At 39.3% G+C, this 23420-nt stretch overlaps 1 protein-coding gene across 7 annotated transcripts in view; it reads right to left on the bottom strand.

Moving 5' to 3' along the window:
- Positions 1 to 23420, bottom strand: part of LOC105472399 (sperm associated antigen 9) — a 165851-nt gene that overhangs the window by 9600 nt on the left and 132831 nt on the right. For 4 of the 7 annotated variants that reach the window (XM_011725612.3, XM_011725619.3, XM_071082952.1 and 1 more), the window contains 12 exons: positions 23060 to 23227; positions 21759 to 21930; positions 18435 to 18653; positions 17669 to 17864; positions 15118 to 15243; positions 13679 to 13759; positions 12903 to 12970; positions 10805 to 10953; positions 8083 to 8254; positions 5378 to 5491; positions 4131 to 4169; positions 3029 to 3205 (listed from right to left, as the gene is read on the bottom strand). In XM_011725612.3, the coding sequence (XP_011723914.1) occupies positions 3029 to 3205; positions 4131 to 4169; positions 5378 to 5491; positions 8083 to 8254; positions 10805 to 10953; positions 12903 to 12970; positions 13679 to 13759; positions 15118 to 15243; positions 17669 to 17864; positions 18435 to 18653; positions 21759 to 21930; positions 23060 to 23227 (1681 nt within the window). The remainder of the gene's footprint in view (positions 1 to 3028; positions 3206 to 4130; positions 4170 to 5377; positions 5492 to 8082; positions 8255 to 10804; positions 10954 to 12902; positions 12971 to 13678; positions 13760 to 15117; positions 15244 to 17668; positions 17865 to 18434; positions 18654 to 21758; positions 21931 to 23059; positions 23228 to 23420) is intronic. The other 3 variants (XM_011725618.3, XM_011725622.3, XM_011725629.3) reach the window with 1 other exon arrangement.

Below are 23420 nucleotides of genomic sequence, written 5' to 3'. Positions count from 1 at the left end.
AGACGTGAGCCACCGCACCAGCCCAAACTATTCTATTATTATTATTTTTTTGAGACAGAGTTTTGCTCTTGTTGCCCAGGTTGGAGTGCAACGGCGCGATCTCACCTCACTGCAACCTGTGCCTCTGGGGTTCAAGCGATTAGTTGCGATTACAGGTGCCTGCCACCACACCTGGTTAATTTTTGTATTTTAGTAGAGATGGGGTTTCACCATGTTGGTCAGGCTGGTCTCGAAATCGTGACCTCAAGTGATCCACCCACCTAGGCCTCCCAAAGTACTGGGATTACAGGCATGAGTTACCATGCCTGGTCTCTTAAAAATTTTTAATGAAGTCTTGCTATGTTTGCCCAGGCTGGTCTCAAACTCCTGGGCTCAAGTGATCCTCTTGCCTTGACTTCCAAGTTGTGGAATTACAGGTGTGAGCCACCACACTCAGCCTACCTGCTGCAAACAAACTATTATAGTCTATATCTTTTGATCTGAAAGACAGTGGAGAAAGTCTCTCCCTTGAAAAGGAACGTGCTTATTTGTGTAAGAGACTGAGAAAAGTCTTCAACTTAAGCCCTATGAGTTTGCATTGTCATCATTAACATTTAAATTTATTTCAAATCTATGGCTTTCCTCTCATATTTAAGGAAAGTACAGGTTATTTTTAATTTAGATTATGCAAACACAATTACTAGTAAATGTGCTGTTTCTTTTAAAGTTTAAGTTCTAAGGTAGAATCCTTGAGTGTGAAATAGTAGAAGGAGAGAAACCTTTACTATTCACACTATGAACAAATGAGCAATCTCTAAGCCATTCCTCTTAGCAAGATTTAATTGTGGGATTTTTTTCCTTGTCAGAATCTGCTGTCCTTTGGTCAAACTACACAGACAGTGCCTCCAGGAGCTAGGTGGACAGTCATTAATGCGACACACTGTAACAAAATTAATGTATGTTGAAAGTGGATAGGATAGTCTGATGTATCCCCACAGGGATTCATTCATGCATTACTCAATTATACTTTGGAAGAAATCAAGCACTGCAGAAATGACTTCTGTTGGTAGACGAGTTAGCTCTGCCACAGAAGCAAGAGCACAGTGGTATTACTGATAAGGCCAACCAGAATGGTTTAATTTTTAGGGCCAACTGGCCTCACAACAACCATGTTGCTAATTCCACTTTTGGATTTATATCCAACAGAAAATTCTTGCACATGCACACAAGAAGGTCCGCTTCAGTACTGTTTTTAATAGTGAAAAAAGAAAGGGAAGAAGCCTAGAGGTCCACCAACAGAAGAATGAATAAAATGTAGCACTTTTATGCAGATATAAGAATATCAGTTAAATGAATAAACTAGACTTTTATGTATGAACATTGATAAATCTCAAAAAATGAGAAGAAAGTTGTAGAAGCATACATATGAAGCACAACATTTAACATGTAAAGTCCAAAACCACAAAACAATCATACTTTGTTTACAAATACATTCAAACATAATAAAAATACAAAAACATGGGCAAGAGGATATGCATCAACTTCAAGATAGTGGTTACCAATGGAGAGGAAAAGGAGAGGAGAATGGGATTAGAGTGGGATACAAAGGAGATTTAAAGGGGACTCTGTGATATTTCTTTTTTTTTTTTTAAGCAAGAGAAACACTGTTACCAGCAATCCCATTTCTAGGAAGCAAATGACTACACAAATATATAAAATGTACAAATGAGGTTTCAGAAAGCTCATTATCACTGTTGTTAAGAATAACTGAATAATTGCTTAGGGTAGCCCTTGCCCCATGTACATATAATCATTTACTCTTTGGAAGACCCTTGGGAAAATAAGTATGATGAGTAATTTGACTTGTTAGCTCGGTACCCAGATATTTGGTCAAACACCAGTCTAGATATCATTGTGAGTCTTCTTTAGATATGATTAACATTTAAAACAATAGACTTTGAGTAAAGCTGATTATGCACCACAGTGTGGGTGGGCCTCATCTAACCAGCTGAAAGCCTTAGGAGAAAAAGACTGAGGAATCCCAAGGAAAGAGAAATGTTGCCTCCAGACTGCTTTCAGATTTGGACTGCAATATCCACTCTTCCCGGGGTCTCCAGCCTGCCAGTCTGCCCTGCAGATTTCAGACCTGCGAGTCCCCACAATTGTGTGATCCAATTTCTTAGGATGTCTCTCTCCTCACACGCACATACGCGCGCATCCTGCTGGTTCTGTTTCTCTGGAGAACCCTGACTAATATACTAAGACACTGCTATTTCTACATCACACAGTTAGTTGGTGGGGCAAAGTCAGATTTGAACTTTGCCTAGCTCCTAAACTTGCCTCTTATGGGAAAAAAAAAGAATTCAAAACATGGGTCCTGCTTAGAGATGGTCAGTAACATCACTTTAGTATTGTCAATGGATAATTTTTCATTTTTCACTGGACATCATCACTACCACCTTTTGTCTGGGTGGTGCTTTGTAGCTCCCAGTAGCATTTTCATTAATTTACATAACAAATGAAGTAGGCAGAGCAGATATTAATCACATCCACCTAGGAGTGAGGAAATTAGTCTCTGAGGTTAAGTGACTTGCTCGAGGTTAGTGGCAGAGACACAAGGCCCAGACCCCCAGGCCTCCTAGTCCACTGCTTTTTACTGTTAAGCTGCTAAAGGTACCAGAGTGCATTCTCTCTTCCTCCATGCAGCCTTGATGATAGAAGCTTCTTTCTAGTGATTTCTCTTATTAGGTCAAGACCATTTTTGGCAATCCACGATGATAAAATAATACTACTGCTTTTCAAAAGTAAGCAAGTCTCCTAAAGAAAAATCAACAAATTTGTCTTTAGGGGTGGGAGAGATATTCCAGAATAACTTCATTCAAGTATCCCTATACCACCTTACTCACACCTCCATTGCAGAACTTCCTTCGTATATATTGAAATTACCTGCAATTCGAGTACTTAGCCTTAGACTATTAGGTAGTGGAACCAAGAGATGACAGAAGAGAGACAATTACATGGAACATCTCAACAGAATAATCTAACATACCTGGGACTGCCACAAAGAATTTCACAGCATCCCGGTGCCCATGGAAGCAAAGCTGAGCATGTGCCATTGAACAATAGGGTATAAATGTCCCTGGAGTCACTTTATCACTGTTTTCATCACCATATACGCGGATTACACTTCCAGGACGATTTCCCGGTACACCTGAGGTTTTATTTGCTGCAACAGAAAAACCAAACACCAAATATTTTCCCCTAGAAAATAGTAATGGATGTAAGAGGTTACTGGTTAATCCTTATGATATTATCTAAAAACTACAGCCAGTTGAGATAAAACAAGGATGGCAATGCCAATTCAAGACAAAGCTGGGAAAAAAAGAGATACAGCATGCTAGTTATTTTTAAGTACCTCAGTAAATGGAGTAGGGGATTTTGCCAGTCTAGCAATAAGTAAGCTTATTTTTTAAACACATCTATTCATTTAAAAGGTAATTTTAGTTAAAAACAAGAAAACAAATTTGAATCTTAGTTGTTTCTTGTTTTGTTTTTAATGCCCATGTTAGAAAACTAAACATTATACAGTTTAAAGTAAATGGGTATATTTTCAAATAAAGTCTTTCTTTATAGTTTATGTTCTGATTTTTCTCCCTCGCAGTAAGAATATTTCCCTTGAGGGGGGTGGTAAAAAGCTGTGCTTACAAGAATCCAGCCACTACAATAGAGCAGCTTTTATTGATATCAGACTGATGGTGTGCTGCGTTACTGTAAAAGACCAGACTCACAAAACATCCCCATTCCATGGGCGAGTAAGTAAATGAAAGAAATATGATTGGTAACAAGAGTAAACGATGTAAATTAATGACAGCTTTAAGAGATGTTTCATGTTTATACTGGAAGGAAAACAAAGTCTGAAAGAAAGTTCAGCTGCAACAAAAGATGATAAATAGACTAAGCTGCTGAGCAGTTTGGTGGCCATGTAACAAACATTAAAAAAAAAAAAAAAAAAAAGACACCTGCTGCAATGCAGTGACTGCAAGTGGATGACATTTAGGAACATTCAAGAGGGTATTCTAGAGGAGTGGTAACAGCCTTACAGTGGCTATTAGAAGCCAGGAAGAAGAGCTTGGTTCAGGATCTGCACTTACCCCTCAGCCCCAGTAAACGTCCCTGGTGGAGGATTACAGCTAAAGTGAGAAAGGAGGAAAGGGGACATGGAGAGGTGCACGACAGGGAGGAGAGAATTACTGTGAGCCACCACTCTCAGCGTCTTCTATCTGGCAAAACTGGCACTCAAAGCCTCTAACGAAAATAACAAGATCCCACTTGGCATAATACCAAGTAATACATAAAGTTCTTCCCAAGCCTTCTATAGAATCTCTGCTCAAAAAGGAAATTCTGATTTATGGTAGTTTTTTTTTTTTTTTTTTTAAATAATAAAGCAACTTTAGCGAATCTAAATCAAAACACTAAGAACTCAATGTGCAGCATTTCCTAAATGCTAAAATTTCTCCTTTATTTCTCTCTCTCTGTGTTTTTAAAAAGAAATCCTGTTCCAGTAACTATGCTAAAATGAAACTCTTACAAAGAACTGAAATGAACTCTAGGGGATCCTGGAATCTCTTAGGATATAAGGAGAGGTCTAAATATGATTTATAAGTAACTGCAGAAAAAACAGCTGGGATTGAAACCTTGGGTTCTTTTAAAGACTTCTGAAATACCTTCTAGTCTTTCTCCCTCCTCTGGCCTGAAAAAAGGGTGACTCTGAAGTGTATATTTATTAATGTATTTTATAGACTTACAGTATTTGCTTTTAAACCATTCCCTGCCATGAATTTTGCAACACAAAAACATTTACTTAATGGATGATTAATGTAATGGAACATTGTATGAGAAACACACAAGGTATATTTTACTCATAAAAACAATAAATCACATTCTTTTAAAATAGAAGATAGATGGAAAGGCTTGCTGAACTCCTGAGAAACTTCTTCCACAACTTTTTTTAAACTTCAAATAAGACAAATGGAATATACTAAACTACCTGCTAAGGAGATATGAAAAACTAGAATGGATGCTAGGTAGTATTTTTGGACAATGGTATAATAAGGCTTAAGAGAAACGGACTTTAACTTCTATTTCAAAGATGAAATAGGACCGTGATTCCTGAACTGTGAAAACGTTTTCACAAGGAAAAACCTTTAATTATGACTACTAGTCTTGATACATGAAAACTTATTTTCCTAGAATTTATAAGTTTCATTGAGTGAAGTAACAATAGCTAGATCTTTGCCATCACTGATTTTCTGAGCTAACACAGATTTGAATTCCAGACATAACTATTTCCTATAATTCTGCTATTTGACCCATGGCAGTTATCTAAAAATATACTTACTTTCTGTCAATGGGATGGAGATAATGACACCATTTCCTGTCCCCACCCACAAACGATTACAAGACACCATAAGAGCTGTGATTCTCACAAAAGAGAAGCCCAGTTTTCCAGTACCTGTAAAGAAAGGAGAGAACACTTTATTGAGAAACTAAAGCAGACAGCGTGTTACATTCCAAGTTCCTTAGAAGTAGCAGGATTACAAAAAAAAAAAAAAGGAAGAAGTAGTAGCAGGATGACACAACACAGAGGAAATGTGACTAGAGTGAGATGGATGTTTCCTGAAGTCTCGTATCAAAGTAAGCTCTTATTGGGGCTTATTGTCTGACAATTCAGGGTTAATGGAAAAAGAAAAGCGTAAAAGTGGGTAATGTAACATTATTAGTTAGAAGAAAAGTACATAGGAAATAGGGTACATCAGGAACTGTGACACAGGATTTCCTCAGGGAACTGTAAAAGCAAACCGACACATAGAACAAAAAACCCCAACAGAAAACAGTGAAACTGGCAGGCCATGGTGGCTCACGTCTGTAAATCCTAGCATTTCAGAGGTCAAGGTGGGATGACTGCTTGATCCCAGGAGTTTGAAACCAACCTGAGCAACATACTGAGACCTAAACTCTACAAAAAGTACAAAAATTAGCCAGGCATGGTGGCACATGCCTGTAGTCCCAGCTATGTGGGAGGCTGAGGTGGGAGGGTCACTGAAGCCCAGGCATTTGAGGCTCTGTGAACTGTGATCCCACCACTGCACTCCAGCCTGTGCAACAGAGCAAGACTTTGTCTCTAAAAACAAACAAACCCAGAGAAATAAAGTGTCCTTTGATCTTATAAACTGAAAAAGTTCTGGTTTCCCTTAAGTTTATTTGCATAGATAAAAATCTTTGTAAACAACATCTACACTTTTCCCCTCATTTATATACTTAGGCTCTAAAGCAGTTAAAAAATTTTAAGTATTATACACAAATAATTTAGGGAGAACAAATGCATTTTTGTATTTCAAGTTAATTTTTACAGCTGATCTTATTATCTTATTTTCAGTGACTTAAAAGGTAAATTTACTGAACAGGTAATACATTTAAGAAAGACAACATTAGTACTCATAAGTTCTACTTACAAGAACTGAGGGCATGATCGCTGAACTACAGAGTTAGAAGGAGGCTTAATTACCATTCAGCCTAACCTAGGAACCTTTAACCTCCAGTCCAAGTATGTCCCTGAAATTAGCTGGTGTTTGCATATGTGTATACATTTTAGGGAGCAGGTACATAGCTAGAAATAAGGTTTCTGAGGGCAGTAACTAATGGTTGAAAACCGCTGGTCCAGTTCAATCATTTTTCATGAAAGGAATCCTTTATGACATTCCTAATAATCATTATAGCACTGGGTCCGGTGCTCAAGATAGAGCAGGGAACAAGACAATGATGGCCCCTGATCTTCATGGGGCTTAGGGTCTATAGGGGAGAGATTATAAACAAGAATCACATAACACAGGTGCAATCACAATGACGACAAGCCCATGAAGACAAAGTATGACAGGATCTAAATGAAGGTCTTTCCTGAATATGACAGGTAGGCTATGACCTGAAAGCTAAGCAAGTAAAAAGGGACCAAGAAGAACTTCCCAGGTAGATGATACAGCAGCACATGTGAGGACCCTGAAATGGGAAGGAGCTTGTTGAGCTGTGGTTCGGTGTGAGCAAGGAGAGTGTTTGAGAACATGTAAGGTCTCCTGGTCGTGTCACTTCATCTCAAGGCAACAGTGGAGGTGTGTCAAGGTAATATCTGCACCTTGGTTACTAGGCAGAGAACAGACTGGAGTGGCAACAGGGAGCCCAGTTAGGAGGCTGGGGGTAAAAGGATAGTGGTAGAGACAAAGAAGTAACCGATCTAATATAGTTTTAGAGGCAGACTTGAGAGTTCCCAGTGACAGATTAGATGTGGGAAATAAGAGAGGAGGAGTCCAAAATGATCCCAACTTTCCGTCAAGAACAAAAAGCGGCCAGGTGCACTGGCTCATGCCTGTAACGCACTTTGGGAGGCTGAGGTGGGCCAATTACTTGAGCCCTGGAGTTTAAGGCCAGCCTGGGCAACATAGTGAAACCTCATTTCTACAGGAAAAAAAAAAAAGTAGCCTGGCATGATGGTGCAGGCCTGTCCAGCTACTGGGGAGGCTGAGGTGGGAGGATCACTTGAGCCCAGGAAGCCAAGGCTGCAGCGAGCCGTGATGGTGCCACTGCACTCCAGACTAGGCGACAGAGTGAGATCCCGTCTTGAAAAAAAGAAAAGAAAAAAACAAAAAACAGAAAACAAAAAAACAAGGCAGACTGAAACATCTGTCTGATACTTTCAGTGATAAAAGTTCACTATTCCTGAGGTAACTTAATTCATTGGTTCTACCCAGCATTTTAGACTATTTAAAAATAAAAACAAGGACTGGGTCAGGTGGCATGTGCCTACCTACAGTCCCAGCTACTACGGAGGCTGAGGTGAGAGGGTCACTTGAGTCCAGGAGTCCAAGGCTATGCTGTGCTATGACTGCACCTGTGCACAGCCACTGCACTCCATCCTGGGCAACAACGCAAGACCCCATTTCAATAAAGAGATGAGATAGATAGATAGATAGATAGATAGATAGATAGATAGATAGATAGATAGATAAAATAAAACACCCTCTTTGGTAAAGATAAAACATGTTGGAAGCTTACCTAACATTTTGCTTACATAAGGCTCAATGTCCACATCCTGTAGATGTTGATAAGTGTGTGCATGATAGAGACGAAGCGTAGAATCCAAGCGAATGGAGACCCACACGCCATCCCCCACCCACGCAAGCTGTCGTACTTGGCTCTCCTTCCTGGGATGTGCATCAAAAGATTTCTAGGAGAGATTGTCCAATCACAAAGTTACTTTTGCTACATAGGATTTCATATTTAAAACTGTGCTAATTTGCACAAGTTAGCAGACTATTGAAAGAGAAGTCCAAATACTATATATTAAACATGATTACTCATATACACAATTGTTTTCATCCTAGAATGCAAAACAAAATAAAGAACTAAGAACAGGATATTGGACTTGAGCACTATATAGGATATCACACAGCAATACTAGCATATCCACACTATGTAACAGTGTTCAACAGAAAGATTTTCTTAATTTTTTAAATTTTGAGACAGAGTCTTTGCTCTTGTCGCCCAGGCTGGAGTGCAATGGCGCAATCTCGGCTCACTGCAACCTCCCCTTCCTGGGTTCAGGCAATTCTCCTTCCTCAGCCTCCTGAGTAGTGGGATTACAGGCACACACCACCATGCCGGGCTGACTTTTATATTTTTAGTAGAGCAGGCTTTCACTATATTGGCCAGGCTGGTCTCAAACTCCTGACCTTAACTGATCTGCCCGCCTCAGCCTTCCAAAGTCCTGGGATTACAAGCATGAGCCACCGCACCTGGCCTAACAGAAAGATTTTATCTCCAGATTTTGTGTTGTTGCAGAGCCCCTGTGTTGAAGTAAGATGACAATTATAATTAATCAGGCTGGGTGCTGGTGGCTCACACCCGTAATCCCAGCACTTTGGGAGGCCGAGGTGGGAGGATCTTTTGAGTCCAGGAGTTTGAGATCAGTCTGGGCAACATGGTGACACCCCAACTCTACTATAAATACAAAAATTAGCTGGGCATAGTGATGCACACCTGTATTCCCAGCTACTTGGGAGGCTGAGGTGGGAGGACTGCTTGAGCCCAGTAGTTTGAGGTCAGTCTGGGCAACATAGCAAGACCCCGTCTCTACAAAAAAATTAAAGAAAAATTAGCCAGGTGTAATGGTGTGCCTGTGATCTCGGCTACCTGGGAGGCTGAGGCAGGAGGCTTGCTAGAGCCCAGGAGTTTGAGGCTGCAGCGAGTTATGATTGCACCCCTGTACTCCATCCTGGGTAACAGAGTGAGACCTTGTTTCAAAACAAACAAACAAAAATACCAAAATATAATCAAACTGAAAGGAACCCACACTGCTGTATATGTGTGTGAGGAACAGGCTGAGCATTCCCAATCCAAAAATCTGAAATCTGAAATGCCTTCGAAGTGTTTAAGTGCTGATATGATACATAAGCCACCCTGAACACAGTATTTTTTCTACTGCACTAATGGTATATCATATTTTTCACTGTTATAAAGTATACAGGAAACATAAATAAATTTTATGTTTAGACTTTGGGTTCCATGCCCAAGATATTTCATTATTTATGTATATGCAAACATTCCAAAATCTGAAAATAATCCAAAATGTGAAACACTTTTGGTCTCAAGCATTTTGAAAAAGGGATACTTAACTTGTGTGTGGATGGATGGATGGATGGATGGATGGATGGATGAATGGACAGATGGATAGACAGCCAGATAGCTAGCTAACTAGATATATATAAACAGATATATAGATAGATAAATATAGAGAGAATTGATATTAAAAAAACAAACACCAAATGGTTAACTTTGAGACTTCCAGGGAAAGAAATGTGATTTGGGGGAGGGTGAAGGAGAGCTTTCACCTTACAATTTCCTGTATGCTTTTTTTTTTTTTCCTAAACAATTAGAATGCATTTATGTATTGTGGCAAAAAAAAAAAAAAAAAAAAAAAAAAAAAAACTGTAAGAAAACAATGCTAGGCTGGATGCGGTGGCTCACGCCTGTAATCCCAACACTGGGAGGCGAAGGCAGGCCAATCACGAGGCTGGGAGTTCGAGACCAGCCTGGCCAACATGGTGAAACCCCATCTCTACTAAAAATATTTTTAAAATTAGCCGGGTGTGGTGGTGGGCACCTGTAATCCCAGCTACTTTGGAGGCTGAGGCAGGAGAATTGCTTGAACCTGGGAAGTGGGGATTGCAGTGAGCCAAGAACGTGCCACTGCACTCCAGCCTGGGTGACAGAGCAAGACTCTGTCTCAGGGGGAAAAAAAAAAAAACTAAAAAAGAAATCAATGCTAGGAGGTTAGGAGGTTTTCATTTTTACAACAAATTCCCAGTGCAATGTTATTTCTGCCTGGGACACATATATGGATGTGCCTGGATTACACATGGGGAAGACAGGGAGGAATCCTCTTCTCAAACAATCCTCATATAACTAAACATATCAAGAATCATGTATTCAAACAAAAACACATACATATCTCTGGATACATACACTGACACACATTTAAACATTCATGTATAAATCCTCTTTCCTTTTTAAAAAAGCCACTTCCTACCCTCACAGTCAAAAGTGGCAAGAGAGTTAAGTAACACAGAAAGCTTAAAATATTCAAATACATTACTCAAGTGCCCTAAAACACACAGATCCAGAAACAATTTCTAAAGAAGCTGAAAATAATTATAGTCTAATAGTCTTCGGATAATACAGATTCAATAAATATAGAAAACATAGGCTAATAACTTGCCTCTATTTTCATGGCCTTTGGCTGCACCACATAGATTTTGTTCCTATAGCCACACCAGACTTTGTCATGTACCACAGTCATGCAACGGATGGAATGATGAGGCCGTCCAAGGTCTAAGAGGTGATAGTTTGACAAATCCCACTGCCCATCTTTAAAAGAAATAAAAGGTTATAGTAAATGCATACCAACTGTTACTCAATTTCAACACAAGAAACATTGTATTTGTTGTATAATTAAAGTTATTGAAGAAACACCCAAAGTCCCATGTACTAAGTATACCTTTTATTTGCAGCCTGGGTTCTTTTATTCCATAAGCTGCAAAGTTGGAAGAGACCCTCCAAGATCATCTGCTTCAAACTGCCACCCAGTACTCAGACCCCCTTTAAAACATGCTCACAAAAGCAGGGATGTGATGATAAATCAGTTACAAGTTATCTGTTTATCATAATATATTTAGAATTAGAATGGACTTAAGGTTATTTTGGGAATAATGTCTCTCACGTACATTTTGATATATTTTCTTGGGTAGAAGTTGAGGGCAACTCATCGCTAACACTTTAGGAATTATGCATACTACATTTTCAGTGATAATAGAAATATGAAGGAGAACCAGTCACCAGAACCTTGCTTTGCGTTGTTAGCTTTTGTGAGCACACTGCCTCACAAAGCAGCCATTCCATTTTCAGACAGCTTTAATTGAAAAATACTACCCACACCTAGCTAAAGTCTGTCTTTTTGCATGTAATCACCCATTCGTCTGCAGTTTTGCAGAGTGGAAACAAAAGAATAAATCCAGTCCAAACTTCTTTACAGCCCTATGTCTTCTCTTTTCAAAACCAAGTATCTTTGGCACGTGCTCTGTACCTACCACAGTTTTATAGACCCTTCGTCCTAACTCTGTTTTGTTGATATCCATTGAATATGCTGTCTTTATCTAGCCTAGTAGAGCAGGATTATCACCAGCCTTGTCCTGAATACTTTTTTTTCTTTGAGGCTTAAAGGCATTAAACTCATATTACCTAAAGTCAACCTTTAGGTAATTCTCACTCTTTAGACATGTCTCCCCATCTTGCTCTTCTGAACTCAAATGCAGGACTTTACATTGACACTTACTAAATGTATTTTACTTGTCTTATTCTGTCAATATTATTTTGAATTCAATTTGCCAAAACATTCATTGTTTCACTTTTTTTCTAGGCTTTCCCACTTATTAGCTGAGTGGCCATGAAAAAGTGACCAAAATGTTCTGTGTTTCAGTTTCCTCATCTATAAAATGAGGATGGCCATGGAACTTTCTTAATAATTTAACGTAAAGATTAAATATAGATAAAGGGTTGAAAAAGGTAAAATGCATCCCTCTCGCTCTTTGATGATACGGAGTCATTAATCAGCAATTTTCAGGTACCAATCAATTACAAAAGCACCTGTCATCTACTCCACATTTCCCCAAGCCCAGAAAGATAGGAGATTTTGGGAAAAGTTTTTCTAAAATCCAAATTCAAGGTATCTATGTTTCATAACACTTCCCAGATATACCAATCAAGTGGGTAGAAAATGATGTGTCATTTTTGGTTGACACAAGTACCAAGGAGTTATGGAGGAACACATACTAAATTCCCTCAACTTAATTCATACAAGGTAGGGTTTCTGATACCACCACCCCTCTATAGATGAAACAATGGTTTTAAAGGGGGAAAATATAAATAAGGTGACATGAAAATGATTAAACCTTACCCAATTAAAATTCTTTAAAACAAAGTCCAAATGTTAAGTGGACACAAATTATTTTTAAAACATAGGACATTAAAATAATACCAAGTTTCTCTGAATTGCATAAGCATATGAATAAAAAACAAATGCCTCCCTATCACATTATTTAAAAGTACCATAAAATGCCCATTGTAGTAAACATATTTTCCCTAAGACATCTGTTAATGTATACCTCCATGCAGGCACTAATATATTTACTGATGTTGTGTATTGTTATTTATTCTTTATCCTACTGAGTATCATTTCTTTAAAACATAAGCCAATCTACTTAAAAATGCTTTGCAAAGCAACAAATTAGCGTCCATGTTATATACACATCACCACTCACCCACTCCTCTGTGAAAGATTGCAAGGGTGCCATCAGCCAGGGCTACTAACACGATTCCCTTCACGTGTCTGCAAACAGGAAAGGGGAGTTCAGAACTCTCCATTCAGGAATACAGAGGGGACCACATGGTACTGAACTAGTTCAGGGCCTCACAAAGGACCAATCTGTGATGAGTTAAGGAGCTGACACCAGAACATCAATGAACACACCGCTTTCTTCATTGTGCATGTACTGCTGTGAAAAATGTCAGCTGAACTAAATAAACAGCATGAGTGGTATCTCAGTTGTTTCACTTTCTGGCCCAAGCTTCTCCTCTCATCACAGACAATCAACACAAACTCCAAAGACCAGAGACACGCACCTTGAGTGGAACCAACAGAGTCAGCTCTGTGGGCTCAGAGATAAACTGTCTGATTTTTGATAGGGAACACATAGAAAAGAACTAGTAAATCAATGCCCCAATCAACATATTCACAAGCCATAAAGAACATTCTAAAATAAACATAAATTAATAGGTATTGGTTCTTTCCTGTAGTACTAAAGAACTCCCAGTATGGTGAGGACTCAATCAAGCAAGTTTTCCTTTCTACTTGGTTTTCTATTATACAGTTTCATTCTCACTTAACTTCTCTAATTCCATAAAAAGGGTGAAAAAAAACAAACAAATCTGGATACTAATTTAGTCGTGAAACATGTATTAGCTTTCAAAGTCTTAAATTCTAGTTTATACCAAAATGCATAGTTTTAACAAGAAGAATTTCCAAAATAAAACTTACACAATACTGAGAATCGAATCTTTAAGTTTAATGGAATGGAGACATTTCCTCCACTGGGCTACAGATGAATGGACATACAAACTGCAAGAACAAAGTCAACACTGGTAAGGCATAGAGAACATCAAGACATTGCATATATCTAATAATGATTGCGAAGTTCATTCAGAAGGAAAGAAGAGTAACATACATTTTAGGAAAAGGTGCTGCTGCTTTTGTGCAATGGTCAGAAAAGAAAAATGAGAGTGAGGGTAGGCCTAAGGTAGAGAAATAGGCTGCTGAGCAAAGAGAAACATATGAAGACTGAAAAGCAGGAACTAGTGCAATGCACAGTCAGTTTCACACACTTAGTCCTTGGGCAAAACTCTTTTTTTTGAATTACCTTACCTCTCTACTAGACTGACCTATAACTTTTGGATGACAGAGTGGCCCACATAGGGAGTGGCAAACTATTGCCTACAGGCCAGATCCAGTCTGCCACCTGTTTTAATCCAGCCTGCAAGCTAAGAATAGTTTTTATATTTTTAAAGGTGTGTGTGTGTGTGGGGGGAAATCAGGGGTATTTTGTGACAGGGGAGATTTATATGAAATTCAAATTTCAGTGCCCATAATGCTCTACTGGAAGACAGTTACGCTAAGTTTGCCAACTCCTCACTTTACAGTATTGGACTCATATGAAAAAGACGTACTACAGGTTGAGTAACCTTTATTTGAAATGCTTGGGACCAGAGGTGTTCGGATTTCTGACTTTTTCAGATTTTAGAATGTTTACATTATACATAACAGTTGAGTATTCCCAATTCAAAAATCCAAAATGCTCCAATGAGCATTACCTTCCAGCGTCATGTGAGTGGTCAAAAAGTTTCAAATTTTGGATTAGAGATGCTCAACAGTAATCCTGCCTAACCTTTGGAAATGCACAATTTTGTAAAACTCTCCACATGACTGAAAAGTGAACAAACCATATAATATTAGTTATCATCATCTGACTTTTCAGATTGTGATTTGTTTTGCCTATCTTAGTAAAAAATTTATTAAAAGTTGGGATTGGGCCTTCCTACAGCCAAAATGTTGGTTTAATCCCAGTTTTCCTGCCCACATTCTAGCCTACATAAATTAAATATTCTCTGTCTTTGTGCTGTTCAGGATCTTCTATTTCTGTATCAGCTCGATTTTAAAATTTTACGTACCTCTTCTTCCAAGAATATTATAGAAAGGGAACATTCTGTGACAAAGAAACATATGGCTTACCATTCAGAACCAGTGCAAGTCCAGTTTATGTGGTAGTTACAACATAACATCAAATTGTGTATATATATAAAATTCTTTCCATTAATCCACACTTTTTGTATTTGTGTTTAGCATATTTTACTTATCTTCCAATTTCAAAAGCAAAAGTAAAACAATAAACATATTCTAATGTTAAAAGTGTTGGCACCTACCAGCCATTTTGAGCTCCAAGCCACATAGTTGGTAAAAGACTACTCATTTTCTGGGCTTCTTCTCTCACCAGGTCTTGTTCATTTGGCAGTACTGATATTTGATCTTTATATGCATCTGAGTCATTGCTGGAAAGGTAGGGCAAAAGGCAAGAAATCTGAGGATACTTAACTATAGTTTTCAGGGACTGAATACTTCTATATTTAAGTTTGTTCATTTGTTTATTATTTATTTATTTTTTTAGAGATAGAGTATCACTCTGTCACCCAGGCTGGAGTACACTGGCACAAACAGGGCTCACTGCAGCCTTGACCTCCCAGGCTCAAGTGATCTTTCCACCTCAGCCTCCTGAATAACAGGGACTAGAGGCACACACACTATCACACCTGGCTGAAACTTCTAGTTAAAAAAAAAAGAAATCACCAAAATTCCAGAGAAGCCAAAGTCAAAAGCTTACATCACATATTTCAACAATTGTATCAGAAATAACATTAACAAACTAGGAAGCCCAAGGAGCAGATAATATAATAAGACATTGTAATGAAATACAGCAGTTAATATTCAGACTATTATTATGACTGTCTCTTATTTTGGGTTTTGTCATAGTTTCTTCTCAGGTGAGAGAGAAGGGAGGGATACACACATGCAAAAAGAAGGGAGATATATAAAGAGTTAACTAAAATAAACTAATAAACTGAAATATGTTTAATGTTCTATCACAAAACTTTTCTTTTGAATTGTCAGGGCATAATAGCCAGGCTATCAAATTCAAACATGACTTATTCTTAAATTAGTAATTCAGGCCAGGTGTGGTGGTTCATGCCTGTAATCCCGGCACTTTGGGAGGGCAAGGTGGGCAGATTTCTTGAGGCCAGGAGTTCAAGACCAGCCTGGCCAACATGGTGAAACCCCCATCTCTACTAAAAATACAAAAATTAGCTGGGTGTGGCAGCACATGCCTGTAATCTCAGCTGCTTGGGAGGCTGAGGCAGGAGAATTGCTTGAACCCGGAAGGCGGAGGTTGCAGTGAGCTAAGATTGCACCACTGCACTCCAGCTTGGGTGACAGGGTGAGATGCCATCTCAAAAAAAAAAAAAAAAAGAATTAAATGTTAACCCATTTATGCCAGAGATTGCAAATTTTTTTTGTAAAAAATCAGGCCTTAGCAATGACCTTGAGCAGTAGGATATGAATAACTCCCACAATCTTAGCATTCCAATAATGGACCACTAGGCATAAATGGGTTATTAATTAATCTTGCTTACTTTATACACTATGAGGAAGAATATTAAACTTTAAAAAGGATCTAGTTTAAAGAGACTCTCATCTAGAGGGGATCTAGAAAAGGCAGGAAAGAAAATGAAATAATTCACTAAATGGGCCTAGATTAACCAACCCTTTAAAGGAAGAGTCTAAAACAAATTGTTTTGTTTGTTTGTTTTCTGAGACAGAGTCTTGTTCTGCTTCCCAGGCGGCAGTGCAGTGGTGAGATCATGGCTCTCTGTAGCCCCCAGCTCCCAGGGCTCAAGCAATCCTCCCGCCTCAGCCTCCTGAGTAACTGGGACCACAGGTACGTGCTACCACGCCCAGCTAATCACTAAGTTTTTTGTAGAGATGAGGGTCTCACTATGTTGTTCAGGATGGTCTTGAATTCCTGGACTCAAGCAATCCTCCTGCTCTGGCCTCCCAAAATGCTGGGATTATAGGCATGAGCCACTGGAATCATCTGAATTGTTTTTAATAAAATATTTGCACAAAAACTAAATTCAAAAAGGTCATTCACACCCATGTGGGAAACTTGAACAATGGCAGATTTAAACAATGGACAATTTTGCTGATAACTGGAGTAAAAATTAGAGTAGGGATGGGATTAAAATGACAAAGAATTACTAATAGAATGGAAGACAGTAAGTACAAAAAGAAAGAAAGAAAAAAAAAAAAACAAAACAGACCAGAGGAGAAAATGAACAGGAAGATTTTGACTAATATATAGTCATACACCTGGTAAAACCATTTTGGAAAATGATGTACAGCATATATGGTGGTGGTTCCACAAGATTATACTACTATATTTTTACAGTACCTTGTGCATGTTTACATACACAAATACTTATCATTATGTATCTACAGTATTCAGTACAGTAACATGCTGTACAGGTTTCTAGCCTAGAAGCAATGGGCTACACCATATCGCCTAGGTGTGTGATAGGCCATACCATCTAGATTTGTGTAAATGCACTCTATGCTGTTCACACAATGATGAAATCACCTGACGCATTTCTTAGAACATATCCCCATTGTTGAGTGATGCATGATTATATTTTTATAGATACCATTTTTTTTTTAAGTTGGAAGGTGTATGGAAGAAATGGGAGGGAATATCCAGCGAGAATGATGGAGAGGGAATACATGAAGATATCATAAGAATAGGTATCTTTTAGTCCACCACAGTGACACTAATTAGTGGAAATCTTTTGACTGTTTGAGATTATTTTGGTTCCTTTTATCTGTGCACTTCACCCAGTTTCCTAAGTTGATGACCTATTATTATACCTCGACTGATACACTGGGGAGAGGTCTTCTGGGATTTGAACTCCCAAAGGATCTGTAAAGACATGCTCTGTGTAGACGCCAGTTTGGGAGATGTCCACTGTGTCTTCAGCTGATCCCGCATTCCCTTCTGTAGCTTCAGTTGCTTCTTCTGCTGTTGGAACATTTTCATCAACCTCACTATTTTCTGCTTCCATTTCTACAAAGTAAATAAAACACTATTCCGAGTCTGGGCTTTTCTCCTCCAATTATTTCCCCACACAAACCCCTGTTATAGAATTCCATTCCATCTACCCACTCCTTCACACTGTATCATTAAATTAAGAATTCTTGATTCCATTTAACAGTCATTACAGCATCTTTCTTTTTTTTTTTGAGATGGAGTCTTGCTCTGTCACCCAGGCTGGAGTGCAGTGGCGCAATCTCAGCTCACTGCAAGCTCCACCTCCCGTGTTCACGCCATTCTCCTTCCTCAGCCTCCCCAGTAGCTGGGACTACAGGCACCCGCCACCATGCCCGGCTAATTTTTTGTCATTTTTAGTAGAGATCGGGTTTCACTGTGTTAGCTAGGATGGTCTTGATCTCCTGACCTTGTGATCCGCCTGCCTTGGCCTCCCAAAGTGCTGGGATTACAGGCATGAGTGACCGCGCCCGGCCTACAGCAAGTTCTTTCAACCTTGTTACTTAAGATCTAAATTAAGTCCATAATGAGGCATCTGAGGGTAGCCTTAGACTCTATACAGATGGCAGGTAAAGAGAATGGATATACCTGGTGGTTTATCCATCACTGGAGAAGCACCATTGGTACTAGGTGAAGTTGCAGCTCCTGTCACACCTTCTGCAGAACAACCAACCACCGTGATGCCTCCTAACAGGCTGTCTGTCTCTGCTGAGCTGTTGCTTGTCATGCTTCCACATAAAGATGCTTTGTCTACCTGACCAGATTCTGAAAGATCTTCTCCTGCAGGGTAGTCTGTTTCTCGTGCACCTGAAAAATAAATCTTCTTGTAACAGCAAAGTAAACTTCTATAAATAACATTTTTTTCACTAAAACAATTACAGGTTTGTAATGTGAGGTGTATAGCTAGTTGAATACAGGTAACATTAAATTTACATAAACAAATCTTCAAAATATGGGAAGGCAACTTTAAAAAATTAAGATAATACTTCTATTAACACAAGTGCGAATAAACATAAAAATGTCAGAAAAGAAACTTTTGTTCTTTTTCTTTTTTTTTTTTTTTTTTGAGACACAGTCTTACTCTGTCGCCCAGGCTGGAGTACAGTGGCATGATTTCAGCTCACCGCAACCTCCGCCTCCTGGGCTTAAGTGATTCTCCTGCCTCAGCCTCCTGAGTAGCTGGGACTACTGGTGTAAGCCACCACGCCCAGCTAATTTTTGTATTTTTGGAAGAGACAAGGTTTCAGTATGTTGGTCAGGCTGGTCTTGAACTCTTGGCCTCAAGGGATCCACCAATCTCAGCCAAATCCTGGGATTACAAGCACGAGCCACCATGCCTAGCCAACTTCTGTTCTTAGTGAGCTCCTCAGCAGCCACAGGTTAAAAACAATCTATTATACATGACAACGTCAGTCAAAAAAAAATTTCTTTTAAATCATCAAGACGACTACTACTGCTACTTGAAGTATAAGCTTCTATCCACTACTGTTAAAAATTAAATACCCCAAGTATATAGGTGACTTAGTTATTAGTAAAACATTAAAAACTAGGCATTTATAATATAAAAAATATTTACAATATAAAAATAAATCTCATTTTTTAATTTAGAAAATTGTTTTATTTATATCACACTAAAAACTTTTATTGCAGTAAAAAAATATATAAACAAAATTTGCCACTTTAACCATTAAAAGTATACAATTCAGTGGCATTAATATTTACAATATTGGCATTAATATTTACAACACTGTGTAGCCATCATCACTATTTTTTTTTGGAGACAGAGTTTTGCTCTTGTTGCCCAGGCTGGTGTGCAATGGTTCAGTCTCAGCTCACTGTAACCTCCGCCTCCCAGGATCAAGCGATTCTCCTGCCTCAGCCTCCCAAGTAGCTGCGATTACAGGTGCCTGCCACTGCACCCGGCTAATTTTTGTATTTTTAGTAGAGATGGGGTTTTACCATGTTGGCCAGGCTGGTCTCGAACTCCTGACCTCAGGTGATCCACCAACCTCAGCCTCCCAAAGTATTGGGATTACAGGCGTAAGCCACAATGCCAGGCCTTTTTTTTTTTTTTTTTTTTAAAAAAAAAAAAAAAAACACAGGGTCTTACTCCCGTTGCCCAGCAGGGAGTATAGTGGTGCAATCACAGCTCATTGCAGCCTCGACCTCCCAGGCTCAAGTTATCCTCCCACCTCATTTTTTGATTTTTTGTGGAAATGAGGTCTCACTATATTGCCCAAACTGGTCTCGAACTTCTGGGCTCAAGTGATCATCCCACCTCGGCCTCTGAAAGTGCTGGGATTATGAGGTGAACCTCCATGCCCGGCCTATTTCTAAAGCTTTTCCATCACCTCACACAGAAACTCTATGTTTTTATGAATTTACCTCTTCTAGGTATCTCATATAAGTGGAATCATATATTTGTCCTTTTGTGTCTGGCTTATTTCCTTTGGCATAGTGTTTCCAAGGTTCATCTGTGTTAGAGCATGTGTCAGAACTTCTACCTAGAGGATAATGCATTGTACTCTTAAACATCTGTTAAGAGGGCTGGGCATCCCAGTACTTTGGGAGGCCAAGGCAGGCAGATCACTTGAGCCCAGGAGTTCCAGACCAGCCTGGGCAACATGGTAAAACCCTGTCTACAGAAAGTACAAAAAACTTAGCCAGGTGTGGTGGTGTGCACCTGTGGTCCCAGCTACTCAGGAGGCTGAGTTGGGAGGATCATTTGAGCCCGGGAGTCATGGCTGCAATTGAGTTGTGAATGCACCACTGCAATCTGGCCTGGGCAACAAAGTGAGACCCTGTCTCAAAAAACAAAAATAAAAATTTGTTAAGAGGGTAGATCTCAGGCTGGGTTCAGTGGCTCATGCCTGTAATCCCAGCACTTTGGGAGGCCGAAGTGGGTGGATCACTTGAGGTCAGAAGTTCAAGACTAACCTGACTGCCAGGCGTGGTGGGTCACGCCTGTAATCTCAGCACTTTGGGAGGCCGAGGCGGGTGGATCACGAGGTCTAGGGGTTTAAGACCAGCCTGACCAATATGGTGACACCCTGTCTCTACCAAAAATACAAAAATTAGCTGGGTGTAGTGGCTCATGCCTGTAGTCCCAGCTACTTGGGAGGCTAAGGCAGAAGAACTGCTTGAACCCAGGAAGTAGAGTTGAAGTGAGCTGAGATGGTGCCACTGCACTCCAGCATGGGTAACAGAGTGAGACTCCATCTCAAAAAAAAATTAAAATAAAATAAAAAGACTAGCCTGACCAACACGGCAAAACCCCGTCTCTAGTGAAAATGCAAAAAAGTAGCCAGGCGTGGTGGCAGGCGCCTGTAATTCCAGCTACTCGGGAGGCTGAGGCAAGAGAATCACTTGAACCCGGGAGGTGGAGGTTGCAGTGAGCCAAGATTGTGCCATTGCACTCCAGCCTGGGTAACAGAGTAAGACTCTGTCTCAAAAAAAAAAAAAAAAAAAAAAGTATCTCATATTAAGTGTTCCACAATAAAATATAAAATATAGAAAAGAACTTCATTCCTTTTCATGACTGAATAATATTCCAACATATGGATATATCACATACACATCTTTAATTTTTAAACTAATGTTTTAACATCACATAATGTTTAATCCAAAACTTCAGAAGACCTTTCCTTATTAATTAATCCAAACAGTCCTCCGGCTCCCAGTTATCTTCTCATATTTGCATTGTTTTATTTTCTTCACAGTTATTTTCACTACCTGAAAATATCTTCTTTATTTAATGGTTTCCAGTTTGTTTTTTAATCCTCCCCAACTAGAAAGAACATAAGCTTCATGACAGCAAGGTAAAGAACTGCATCTTCAGCTGCCACATCAATGTCCAGCAGGTAGGTGGTGTGGATGGAGGGGAGGGCAGAGAAACGCATGACTCACTCTTACCTGGTACACTTGCAATGCACAGAACATGAGAGTTGCAAACAGTGAAACTGTCTAGGATGTTGCCAGGTTGAATAGCATCAATAATAAGAACTTTTGTAGCCGAATGAGTGCTGGTACAGATCCAGACTAGACTGGATAATTCTTCTTGATTTTTTAACTCCTTCTGCTGTTCCTGTATAGACAAAGGACGAAAAATGTTTCAAACAATAAGTATGTGCAAATATTCATAAGGTGGTGCTGTTACAGTAAAAGGCAATACTATTTCAAATTTATTTCCAGATTATTTGGAAGGATAAAAATACAACCACTGATGTGGTTTGGCTGCATCCCTACCCAAATCTCAGCTTGAATCGTATCTCCCCGAATTCCCACGTGTTGTGAGAGGGACCCAGCGGGAGGTAACTGAATCACAGGGCCAGTCTTTCCTGTGCTATTCTCGTGACAGTGAATAAGTCTCACGAGATCTGATGGGTTTATTAGAGGTTTTCACTCTTGCTCATTTTCACTTTTGCTCGTTTTCACTCTTCCTCATTTTCTCTTGCTGCCACCATGTAAGAAGTGCCTTTCATCTCCTGCCATGATTCTGAGGCCTCCCCAGAGGTTACCTATGTAATCCCAACTAAACTTCTTTTTCCTTCCCAGTCTCGGGTATGTGTTTATCAGCAGTGTGAATACAGACTAATACAACCACCTATCAATATTAATTAGTAGATGAAAAACTAGCAGTTAGGCTGGCACAGTGGCTCACGTCTGTAATCCCAGCACTTTGGGAGGCTGAGGTGGGAGGATTGCTTGAGACCAGGAGTTTGAGACTAGCCTGGTCAACACAGTGAAACCCTCATCTCTACAAAAAAAATAAAAGAATTAGCCAGGTGTGGTGGTGTGGGTGTGTAGTCCCAGTTACTCGGGTGGCTGAGGTGGACGGATCACTTGAGTCCAGGAGGTTAACACTGCAGTGAGCCACTGCACTCCAGTCTATGTGAAAGAGCGAGACTCTATCTATAAATAGCAACAACAAAACTAACAGGTAAAGCAGAACAATGATAAAACGTTCTATTATCTTGATCACTGTAGTGATTACATAGGTGTACACATGTGTCAAAACTCTGCCCTATACCCATTTCAAGTGCACACTTTATTGCATGTAAATTATACCTCGATAAAATTTATTTTAAAAGGGTGCTGAGGGACAGTAAGCCAGGGCATAATAATTCCAGTTAGAAGCTGGACCCAGAGGTGAATTTTGGATGAAAGAGTTAAACTCACAGTCTCATAAACCAGGTCAAATGTTACACACTTACCTTAAGTTCCTGATCTAACTTATCTAAACTACTCTGAGAGGCACTTCGCTGTTTACTGCCTTCTGTATCCAAACCAGCAACATCCTTGTAAAATACACTTGCTCCAACAACAGAACCACCATCTCTGGTCTTCCCACCAGATAAATTGACTCCAACAGCACACCACAGCTTCTCAGGTGAAAAAGAAAACAATATTAAGTCTAGAAATGTTCAGAATTTTCCTTTTTTCTTAAAATAACTAATGGTTGTAAATACAGGTCTTTAATATAACCTAAAATTATAAAATGAACAATAACCTCACCATAGAAGTAATACTTATGCTTTTTTGGTTTTAGAAAAAAAACTACCCAGAGTTTAGAAA

Source organism: Macaca nemestrina, chromosome 17 (genome assembly GCF_043159975.1).
Source record: "Macaca nemestrina isolate mMacNem1 chromosome 17, mMacNem.hap1, whole genome shotgun sequence".
NCBI classification, from domain to species: domain Eukaryota; kingdom Metazoa; phylum Chordata; class Mammalia; order Primates; family Cercopithecidae; genus Macaca; species Macaca nemestrina.
The sequence above is the reverse complement of the archived record's forward strand: the minus strand, read 5'-3'. Positions and strand labels throughout refer to the sequence as shown.